The sequence below is a fragment of the Scleropages formosus genome, chromosome 23 (assembly GCF_900964775.1).
Source record: "Scleropages formosus chromosome 23, fSclFor1.1, whole genome shotgun sequence".
Classification (NCBI taxonomy): Eukaryota; Metazoa; Chordata; class Actinopteri; order Osteoglossiformes; family Osteoglossidae; genus Scleropages; species Scleropages formosus.
Genome location: NC_041828.1, coordinates 5,005,974 through 5,018,134, shown reverse-complemented (window position 1 = coordinate 5,018,134; position 12,161 = coordinate 5,005,974). Strand labels below are relative to the sequence as shown.

Sequence of the window (12,161 nt, the reverse complement as noted above, 5' to 3'; positions counted from 1 at the left end):
TGCAAGGAGAAGGGGGGGAAGGGGGGAGTGAGGGAGCCTGCATTTACAGTAGCAGGACAGTGAGACTGTGCGCACGTGTGTTTGAGTGCGTAGGAGCGTGTGTTTGTGCATCGGTGAGTGTGCGAATGTGTCACACCTACTCGGACAAACACACTAGACTGAAGGGTGACAAACACATGCTTCATGCCTTCTGGACTCCCCCGCCTGTGGTGAGGCATTTCGGTTCGCTGCTCGCAAAACAACGTGCTGCTATGAAAGGCCACCGTGGCCCTGTGCTCCTGGAATTATCTGCTCTGTGGTCCACTCTTGGTGCAAGTCCCCAGCAGCCCCTGGGAGGCCCTGCATATTGCATGAGGCCTGGCCAGGTCTGCACTGATGTGGACTGTGGAGAGAGGGCACATGACTCTTCCCCAAACACCCCTATTGCCAGAGACACACACAGACACAGACACACACACACACACACACACACACACACACACACACACACAGTTAGGAATCATAAGCAGCTGGAAACCAAGACAGTCATCAGATTCCCATGTTCCGTACAGCTCTACAGTCTAGCACACAAGTGAAACACACAGCTCATATACAACCTATATGAAACACGCTCTCAGGCAAATATATGTACAGTACATATACAGAAAAATCCTTGCTATAGCTATCTGACAGTAAAAATACTTTAAAACTTTATTATATATTACACACACAAACCAGTACCAGTAAAAAGTTTAGGCATACCTAATCGAATGCGTTTTGTTTTTTTTTTTAACAACCTTGAAGACATTTCAATTTAAAGGCTTACGCTTAAATGATGGAAAATTGTTTCTAAGACAACTATTCATAGTGAATTCGATGCCTACATCTGAATTTTTTTTTAGAACAAAATTTTTGTATGTGTGTCCAAACTTTTGACTGGTATTGTACGTGAACAGACACACGTATATAGTATATATACCAAAATACACACATTCATTTAGCTGAACCCGTTGTGATTTACAGTAGGTTTGTATAGTGTGGCCCCATCCGTTACAAACAGTCAATTTTCCAAAAAATGAACTTTTTCCAGTGTTGATGATTAATTTGTCTTTTGTGGAGCAGAGCAACTTGCGCTTCCAGATCCAGCCTTTAGTTGGCAGCAAAACATACCCAAAATAGGAGTGACAGACTAATTCAACTTCCTGCCACAGTGTTTACAGCTGTTTCATTCGCCATTTCTGAGTGTTGCTGATCTACAACAAAATTATAGATGCCGAACACTCACAGGACGAAAGTCAACAATTTGACATTGAACAGGAGTCTACTTTCAGTAATTTTAAATGTTTTATTTTTAATATAGTTAAAGTAGGTATAGCTAAGATTTTAAGACTTTAACCTACAAATAAAATCTGGAAAATGTGTATTACTAATCATTTATGGATTGTGTCGATATTACGTAAAGCTGAAAGTTACTAGAATCTGACAAACAATGGACATGTATATGTGATGAACTGGTCTGAAATTAGGACTGAACAGGAAGCTGTGGAGTACTTAATTTTAAGTATTTTGAAAAAAAAGAATACATAACATAAAATTTTACACTGTGATGCACTGGTGTCATATCCAGGGTGAACTCTGCCTCACAACTTGGGCTTCCAAGATGGGCTGTGATCCAGTAACTCAGTTAATGATAATGGATGACTGTGATTTAGTAGTAAAATTGACTTGAGAATTTGTACAAACTGACTTACAGACTTTGAGTCCCAGTTGTGTTTGCAGATTGATGAGTATAGGAAGTTATATATTGTGATTTAAATTTACATTTGTTCATTTAGCTGATGCTTTTCTCCAAAGAGATATACAATGTTAAGCTACTTACAATTATTTATCCATTTATTCAGCTCGGGAATTTTTACTGGAGCAATTTAGGGTAAGTACCTTGCCTTGGATTCCAAGGCAGCAGCTCTAACCACTACAGTACCAGCTCCCCATATTTACCCATTTATGCTGCGGAGTAATTTCTACTGGAGCAATTCCAGGTGAGTACCTTGATTGGGTTACGAACCAAGGTCTTTCAACTACAAAGAAACAGCATTAATGTTACTCTGTTACACATACACAAAGAATCATCAAGCTTTCACCTGCACTGCGTTCACACAGTAGATCTTCCAAGGCAACGTGTAGTCAAATGTGACTGAGTAATGGGGGTCATTCAATCAGTTGGCATGACTCTCTAAGCCTTTACTCCTATAATGGGGGAGGAGGGACTTAACAAGGGGCTCCAGCATTTTCCAATTACCAGGCTGCAGGGCAGTTTTACTGATGGAGCTTCGAGCGCATAATCCAACACCCCCATTAACAGTGCCCTGCCAGTTCCCTGTCCTCACACCACCCGTAGCTCAAACACAGCTTTTAAAATAACACCTTCTCCAAGGTGATTGCTCTCCATCAGTACAGGGCTGCTGTAATGTGATTGGGTTTCACAGACGTTCCACGTGAAAATGGCGGTGGGTGGCGGTCTTTGTGCCAGTTGTACTGCACTCCAGGCGCCCAGCCAGTCAGCCCAAAGTGCTCATGAGATCCTCGACTCACCCCTCACGGGATCAGCAAAGCGCTCACAGGTCCGAGGCCTGCGGCGGGCTGGCACTGCAGGTCATCTGCATCACGGCCCCAGAAAGGGAGCTTACCCATTCAAAGTCCAACACACACCAAGCACAGGATTTCCAACGCACAAATGGCCACAAGGGACCAGAGTGGCCAAGGACAGCTGCTGCCTGGCTTCACCTTCCTGAAAAAATGAGAGCTCACGGTGCCCGTCTACTGCATCTATAACCCCGAGGTGGGAACCTAGAGGGGAGGACTGTTTCCAAACAAGAACAAAAAAGACTTACTGAAATTCGACAGACAAAAAATACACACAAAACAGAACTACAAAAATAAATTGCTTGTGTTAAAAGTATCCTCCCGTAAACAGAGTACTGGTGGCAGGAAATGGAAGCTCAAGAGGAACTGGACACCAACAGAATGTCAGCAGATTTACCCGACACCCTCCCCGGGGCAAGGGCTGGCTCGGAGCCCCTCGTACCTCAATGATATCGGCGTTGGTGCGGCTCTCGTGCGGCTCGTTGTACTCGGTGTACTTGAGCAGCACCTTGTCCATGTCCGTGCTGGCGTACTGGAAGAGCTTGTTGGTGTGGTTGAAGATGATGAGGGCAATCTCGCAATCGCACAGCACGCTCAGCTCGTAGGCTTTCTTCATCAGGCCGAACTTGCGCTTGGTGAAGGTGACCTGTGGGTCGGGGGTGGGGGGTACAAGGCAACATTCCAGTTAAAGGAGGAGGGCAGAAAACGACGCAGAGAGGAAACAAAGAAGCCAAATGAAGATGAGAGATAATTGAGGTGTAAGTGAAACCAATATGGTAAAAGATTTCTGAGGGCTTTTGCTGTTGCCGCTATGTGCTTGCAGCTCCACTGTCAGTTGTGTGATGACCATGTTGGGCTCTGCGCTGCATGGAACGTGTAGGGAAGCAGCAGAGGAGCACCGAGGAGGAGACACATGGCATGGAGGAGGCAGGTCCCCCAGTTCGTGCCACATGAGAGCGAGCTGGAGTGATTCCTCGGTGCCGCTGCACGCCTGAGCGCTCGCCATGTCACAGTGGAGAGAGCTTGGGAGCAGGAGACAGCTTGCACTTGCACACACGCGCACACACGCACACACACACATACTCTCTCAACACTCTCACACTTTCTCCCCCCTTCCGCTCCTCCCACCACCATTCCCCTGGTCAAAAAAAATAATTATCATTTTGTATCTAGGGACAAATTACTTCAATGTACTGAAATTCACAGAAACCCTACAAAACACCCGGGCATGCGCATGTGCACATACACCACACACACGCACCACACACACACAAAAAGTGGGACAAGCATATTAGAACCTCTGAGGAAATTAAAAAGAAATGAATGCTGAAGAAACAGGAATTGAGGACGATAGAATCAACAAAAATCCACAGATTACTACGAGAAGCGCTTCTCCTTTCTGCTGCCGGAATAAGCATAACTGACACCATCTTTTTATGGCTGCTCATGATTAATCGCATTTATACATGCGGATGTCAAGGACAGCGTGAGCAGATTTAAGTGCAACAGACCAGCAAACAAACACATCATCGGTGTCTTAAAAAACAATGAAATTTTCATTCACCTTCATCATATCTTGTTAGCCAGAGAGAATCAAACAATTTAACTCAACTCATCTTCATCAAATTGGGTAAAATTCCTCACTCAAGGGCTCAACGGTAGGGCCATGTCAACAAGTCGCAGGACATAGCGACATTTCAACTAAAAGTTGGGCACTTTGACAAGCAACCTGTCCCTGCTTGCCCCCCCACTGCCGCCACCTTCCTCCCACCCATCATCATCTCCTTTACATCAAGCGGTGTACTTCGGCATGGTTCATCCACCGGGTTCAAATCTTGAAGGAACCCCTTCGAGCTTCAGCATCCCATGGCTGACGACTCGGCATTCAGGGCTCTGGAGTGATTAAAACACACGAGGGACTGCTTTGGAAGGGCTGCCAGGGAATTTATTGTAACAGTGATGGGAATAATCATAATCCTCGCCTCTGTTACGAAGAGATTACACGAGACCTCGAGAGCGGAAGGGACAGCCTTGTGTTCCATTACATGTCACGGTCTTGCCCGAAATCGGGCTGGAACGGGGTGAGAAGGGGGTGGGGCCACCGGCATGGTGACAGTGTTTGCATTGAGCTAGGACTGTACCCTTTTTAAGGTCAAAGTTCAGGCCTCTGCAGAGACAGGAACTATACCGGACTGGAAGTCAGGCTTTGGGAAATGTACAAACACAGCTACACACCCTTCACTCTGTTCCCTTTTAAAATCACATACTTGAAAACGCATTATGAAAATGTGTTCTTTCTCCAGTGTGAAGACCTGTGATAATTATACACGCTGACTGAAAAAGTACTTCTTCTAAAAACACACTGTCCTTTAGGGCAGCTGCCCCGCTAAGGCCAAAGTTTAAGTCCCACTCAGGGTTTTGCTGCCTTGTCCCGAGCAGCACAAATACAGAGTTAAATGCAGTTCATCTCGTACACGTCTCAGAGCACATTGTACCGTGTGCATTATGCAAATCTGTTCCTTTGCCAGAGTCATCTTGTATAATAGCCCTATATGAATTTTTCATTTCGGTGAAAAGCGTAGAGCAAGGTTTTTCAAAGGGCAGCTGCAGTCTGGAAGTTCTCTGGAATGGCCGTTTCGGCCCGCTTTCACATCCTCTTCTTTGCGGTGGTGTTTGGGTTTCTGTTAGAGACGCATCTGTCCTTCTGTCACACACAACTGCCACAGCGGTCGCACGCGTCTCTGGCTCGTGTCAATCATCACTGCGAATGGAGAGGGCGCTAGTGCTGTGGACAGGTGCCAGGTAGGCCCAGCGGAGCGGGTGTCCAGACACGGCCTTGACTCGCTGCACGTGGCGGCTCGCCTACAAGACATGAGGACTGCTGGCACATCCTCTCAGCCTCTGGAGAAGCTGCACAGTACTGGACTCGCCTCACTTGTGCAGCGTTGTACTACATGAACACACACCCGTGAGCCACAAACACATTACCTGTGTAACAATGAATTACATTAGCAGCACATGCATGAATAACATCAGCTGCCAAACATGGCAGCTCCTTCATAGGCGCTGGCCTGGTGAGCACGTTCCTGGGCTTCTACGGGTATCTCACCTGCTTGTTGCGCTCGTCTGTGATCCGCTGGATCTGGATCTTTTTCCTGCCCATGGCTGCAGCTCGGTGGGGCGAGAGGTATGGTGCAGTGCGAGGACTCCTGGGCCCTCAGTGAAATGAAAGGAGAGGGGACGAAATAAAGGATGGAGAAAAGATGTAGGCGTCTGGGTCCGAATTCTTCAGTTCATGGTCTGCCTGTCCCCTCGCAGTTGGTGTGGACTGGAGGCCACTGAAAGAGTTTAAATAGAAAATAAATAAAAAAAAACACATACAGGGGGGTGAAAAATCCTCATCAGCCGAACTGTAAATATCAAAGTTAGGAGAATAAGAAACGCATTGTTGGGCTGCTACAAAGTTTGGAAGTAAACAGGCATCCAAGAAAATTAGATCACATCGTCTTACTCCACATCCAACAGTCCGTGCAGCACATGAGGGCAACAAAGACAAGGAAAGGTCTCGTCGCTTTCCAATTACATTAAATTATTTATTTAATGTTTTATTTAACACGCAAATGTACGACTCGCCGTACAACATCACACACTCTGCATAATGGCCAGGCCTCGCTCACACAGGCATGTTTTATCTGCCACACCCCTCTGCAGTGTTATACATCCAAGGGCACAGAATTTAAAACGAGAACATTATTGCTGTTCTTTGCTGAATGTTACCGCTGTATGAAGCTGTACTTCCAGCACTTATAATTTTAATAGACTGTTGTGCTGTGCCCGCTCCTCAGAAGTCACAGCCCCTTTCCAGGGGGTTCTAATGAGCTGCGTCGGCCGCGTTGGACACGCTACGGCACACGCTACCTATCTCGCCCAGGAGGTGTGCCGTTTCTGTAAAAACACCCTCCCAACCATTAAAACTACAGGTTCTTTAACCCTGCTCTCCCAGCCACGAAACCACACATCATTATCCCCACCCTTGCAGCAAGGCTGTGTTAACCTCTCAAAGCCACACACTGTGACCATACACACTCGCCCTTCACCATACTCTCACAGTGCAAACACATCTTAATCCCATTGCAGAAGACTGCCGATCCAAGCCCCAAAGTGCTGATGTACTAGTGTACATATGGGGGTGTCACTTCCATACGGGGAGCAAATGTTTTCACTTCTTTCTGTACATACTAGGCACCGCTGCCCCCAAGGACGCAAATTCCAACACGGTGGAGAAGTGAGTTGCTGCCAAGTGCTCTCTACGGGTCGGCTGCTCCTATCCTACAGGGCTCTCGCTGCACACTTCCGCTGCTCAAGTCTGCATAAAAACACCGATTTCTCAGACACAAAGTCCACCTTCATGCTGGATTTACGGTTCCTGAGAGAGAAGTATGTTAGTCTTGGCTGGTGTCGGCACGTGCACCTGTGTCTGCATGCGTGTGAGTATGAGTATGAGAGAGAGTGACAGACTGAATGAATGAATGAGCAGACAAACATAACCCCAGGACGCCGGCGAAGCCAATGATCATTTTAAGACCTGCAATTACTATTTGCGGATAAAAAAAAAGCAGGCCTTAAAAATAGAGCACTATATATAAATGCAGAGTGAACATAGGAGCCTGTGGACCTGCAGGAACTGCGAGCAGAGTTGCCGATGGGACTGGTTGTGTGTTTTCCGCCACGAAAGCTTCCTTCGTTGTGGGTTTCGCTGCCCCCTGCACCCAAATCCCCACCGCCACCCCCGCCCTCAGCAACCTCCTCTCCGCTTCCACAGCTGTAGCCCAAACACAAGTGCAGTAAACAGCCCACGTCACTCGCGCTGCGTTACCAACACATTAGTCACTGCTGGGGTGGGAGGGGACAGGAAAGCAATCACCATCTTGTGATTTACATACACTTCCGCCCCCGCTTTCAGTTCCCCTTTGCTGGGCGAGGCAGTGACTGCGCTCATCTGCAGGTGTTCGGAGGGCTGGGTTCGGGGAAACTCTCAGCTACGGGCTGATGGATACCCGTCGAGCGCCGGGCCAAGCACTGCGGACAAAGGCAGAGCCTGAGCATTGCTCCTGTGGAGTCCCGTCAAGTGCTCTCATTTAAGCTAATTTCTGCAGTCCGCTTTTCGACCCAAGGTCCACAGTCACAGCACAACAGCCGCTTCCTTCACGTCGAGTCACATGAGAACAAAAAAGACTCTCAGAGGGCCTGAAGAACGTCTGGAGAGAGTACATCGGAGCACCACAAACTACATTACAATAATTCATTTAGCAGAGCCTTTCATCCACAGAGGCGCACGGCCTACAGTCCGACACTTTCATCCATTTATACAGCTCAATAATCCCACTGAAGACATCCAGGGTAAAGAGCCTCCCGAGGGGCGCAACAGCTGTTCCCCTGCAGGGGGCTTTTCAATCTGGAACTTCTTTCTCCCACGGGCAGACTCTTAACCGCTGCCCTTGTTCTTCGTTGTGCAGAGCCTTATTCGCCACCTTTCAACTTCTCATATTCTTCATTATGTGGACTCCTGACAGTCACCCCTGCTCTCAAGACCCATAACTGCCACATTTTAATAACTTAAATAACCTTCAATAACCTTTTAATAACCATGACTGCCTGACTTTTCAGTCTGGAACTTTTTCTCAAGGGCAGTCCCTGAACCACTGTCCGTGCCTTTCACCCTGAAGACCCTTAATCGTTGCCCCTGTTGTTTTCATGCTGTTTTTCACTGCGAGGGCCCTCAGCAGTCACCTCTCCGAGGCACCGGCTTTCTCGGGTCAACGCAGTCTGTTCGGTCTGTGTGCTGGCATACGTGAAAGGGCTGATTGTCCACCCCTCCACATTGCACTGGCAGGCCACAAACCTCAGCACTTGAAGCTCGAGAGGGCCACTTCCTGCCTCCGGGAGATCTTATCGAGACTGACCCCTCCCCTCGCACTGGGCCACAAACTAAACTCTCGAGTGGGGATGGAGTAGACCTGAGAAAGACTTACATCTCAGAGGGTGAACGCTAGCCTGGCCCATGGGGTATAGACAGCCCATCAATCATAACAGACCCCTGGTTTACCATGCAGCACAGGGGTCAACTAACAGTCATGTGCCAGCAACTCAGGGGTGCAACACCATGAGAAATATCATTTTAAAGGTGATACAGTGTGAAACCAAGAACACAAGGCCAGCAGATGTAATCACATGTTGATTGTCTTTTTTTTTTCCCCCACTACAGCTCTACCACAGGAGCTGTTAAAAAGCCAACATTTAAATACTGGGGTTTCTTTAGGGGGAGGGAAAAAAAAAGACTCTTCGGAGAAAAGATTATTTCCCTTCACTCAAATGCGTGTGACGAGTGAGAGTGAGACAGAAAGTAGAGTGTTTGTTAACCTGGAGCGAGGAGGAAAACACAGCCATGAACAACCATGAACAAGTCAGGTCCACGTATGGGGCTGAGCAAAGTTGAGCCAAGCCGAGCCATTCCAAAGAGAAATGAGCCGAGCTGATCTGATCTGAGCTGAGCTTAAAAACACGTGCCAAGCCAAAGCAGTCATGTGCCTTTCCTGCTGGTGCTTCTTCTGTCTGGGGAGCTCTGGGGTTCTGAGATATCCTTAGCATTTCGCTGATAGCACACCACATCCGTGCCAAGCCCTCACCCCATCCTCGTAGTGCTGCACCACAAGAAACAATTGCTGAACGTCAAGGTCAGGAACACGAGGAACAACTAAAGGATGCTGGCAGCAGGGTTCATTGACAGGGGAACCTCGATTACCGCAAGAGCACGTTGGTTCCGGTGTGAACAAGAGGGACAGGTGATACACCTTGGGGTGACAGCACCAAGGTCAAAGGTTCAGCATGAGGAGGCTGATAAACAGCAGTGCACATTCACGCCCCTCCCACCCCATCACAATCCCAGAGAGACACCAGAGGGCCATGGATGGGGTAGTTACATGGTAGATATAACCGGGGCATCTGCTGTAACCCCAAGGCAGGACCAAGCATTCCACACACAATACTTATGCTATTACTTCGCATGACTTTCTTACAATAGTAAAACTACTGTAACTGTAACCACATGACTTCTTTTCAGCTGCCCAGTTAAGGCAAACATACCTCGTAGGTTTTCACAGTATCAGGGTATCTGATGGGCGCGCTCCAGGAGCAATGTGGTTTGACTCGTCTGACAGCAGGGGTCCGACACAAAACACAACACACCCAACCTGCACATCAAAAGCAGAAGGGAGGCACAAACTTGCCACTAATGGCAGCACGCCATCCCCAAGTCATCTATGCTTCCTCAGTCCATCCCCGATCCTCTCTTATCATCCCAAGAAGCTGGACCACCATTCCAGGCCAACTTGGGCAAAGAGCACCATCGGCTGTCAAGATCTTGGAAAGAGTTGCACCCTGTAGACAAACACTGACATCACTGAGCTCGAACCCAATGGAGAGCCTATACTGCTGGTTACCAGTCAGACGTGTTCTTTTCAACCAGAGGTATGCTGACTGCTGACAGCACCTCCCACGACAAGGACAGGCACCCTGCACAAAACAAAGGATCTGAGACAAGCTCCGGTAGATGGAAACCCATCGGACCTCTGCCTGACAGGATCTCACGATCAAGATGAAGACGTTAGTCAGGTTTCTAAAGTTAACACCCCTTCGGAAACATATTTCAATACGCATTTATCTGTTCAGCTTTCAGCTGCGAGATACATGTAATACCACAACTAATACCATCTGACATCTGGTTAAGAAAGTACCTAAAGACATAGATCACCCTCAGACTACGTAAAGACAGTGCAACTATGCTAGTGATAACATCATTCATAGAAAAGACTGATACTGCAGCTCATTTGCGTTACTTTGCAGGGTAAATTATGCGTGTACAGGAAAACACAGACAAACCAAATCAATATATTAAAAAGTTTCTGTTTTAATGGCCATTTAATCAAGCGTCATCATTAACCGTGAGCGCAGAGCCGGCAATACCCAGAAGCAGATTGGATTAAACAGTTTCTGAAAGCCACTGCAGAGCAAATAGAGCTGAATCCCTGTCACAGATGACCACTGACTTCACTGAATTAACCCTGGAGACCAAGTGCCCATGGCCTGGATGAATCAAACTCCCCTGCTCACTCCCACCCAGCTTCCCCTTGGAAGGAATTAGCCCCAAGCAGAAAGCCTCATTAGCCACAGTTAACTGAGCCCGCAGAGAGAGAACATCATAAGAGCCCTAAATTAAACTCCTCGCACCAGACGCCTCCGTGCAATACCCTCAGTCTTCTGGTGCTCCTGTGCCGTCGTGCAGATACACACGGCTTAATTCCCATGCTGCTTTAGCAGTGGAGTGAGCGAGAGGTTTGGGGTGAAAGGAAAATTGTGACAAATAACTAACGTCCCAGCAAAACTTAGTGTTTTGTACTGGAGTTTGTATAACACAGAACCAAGAGACACCAAAGCATCAATCTGCATTTCAATGAAACAACTGAAGGAGAGACCATTGCTAAGCATTTTATTGTCTGTCCATCCATCCAGTATCAATAACCTCTTCTCCAACGTAGGGTCCCACTGGTCTGGCGCCTCTCTCGGAAGGTGCTGTTACTCTCTAACTTACGTTTACGTTTATTCTTTTAGCAGATGCTTTTCCCCTAACATCCCTTTTTACCCAAGTTGACTTACAATGCTAGATATAGTACCTCCAGTGAGTAATGCATCCATACACCAGTGGAACACACATGGGCGATTCAGAGTCACCAGTTCACTCGAAACATGAGCCTTTGGACAGTGAGAGGAAACCAGAGCACCCGGAGGAAACCCACACGAACACGGGGAGAACATGCCAGTTTCACGCAGACTACGCAGGTATCGAAGCTACGTCCTCTCGCAGCGCTATCCACTGCAGCGCCGTGCTGCCCAGAATTAAGGGTAACACTGCAGCTGACAAAAAGTGGAAAAGGCAGAGTGTTGCCCAATGTAGCGTGTAACTCACACAGGGAAAAGAGATAGCAAAGAAAGTGACCTTTACACTCAAAAAACAAACAGCAATAACCTGAGTGCTTTCCAAGCAACATTTCTCTGTATCAAGCACAACTCACACCTGTAGGTAAATAGGTAAAGCTAATTTTATTTTTTTATTTAATGCTGCTAGAATTAATGCACAGCTTGGCTGTCAATCACATCCAGTCGAAGGCATTTGGAAATAAACCAAATAAATTAAACAGGGCACATAAATCCAGCATGAAGCACACAGTGGGGATCGCAAACACTGTGAGTGTAACACACACAGAATCACCTGCTGTTAACTCGGGGATCAATGTGGGGGGGGGGGGTCTTCCATCCACTCAAAATGCATGTGTTTAGAAGGCTGAGCTGGAAGGAACCTATCTGTGAAGCCGAACGAAAAGCAGGTAAGCGCGGTGAGCCAAGGTGAACGCATGCTCTAGGCTGATGTTCCCTACAACATGCAATACCACATTTTACCTGGATTCACCACTATCAGCCAAAAT

At 47.4% G+C, this 12,161-nt stretch overlaps 1 protein-coding gene across 7 annotated transcripts in view; it reads right to left on the bottom strand.

Annotated features, from left to right (window-relative positions):
* LOC108930416 (myocyte-specific enhancer factor 2D homolog) overlaps positions 1-12,161 on the bottom strand; it is a 55,011-nt gene that overhangs the window by 26,773 nt on the left and 16,077 nt on the right. For all 7 annotated transcript variants that reach the window (XR_003797266.1, XM_018745630.2, XM_018745634.2 and 4 more), the window contains exons 2-3: positions 5,732-5,960; positions 3,065-3,268 (exon numbers count right to left, since the gene is read on the bottom strand). Coding sequence is in view for 6 of the 7 variants with exons in the window: in XM_018745630.2 (XP_018601146.1) it covers positions 3,065-3,268; positions 5,732-5,785 (258 nt within the window). In the remaining variant the exon portion in view is untranslated. The remainder of the gene's footprint in view (positions 1-3,064; positions 3,269-5,731; positions 5,961-12,161) is intronic.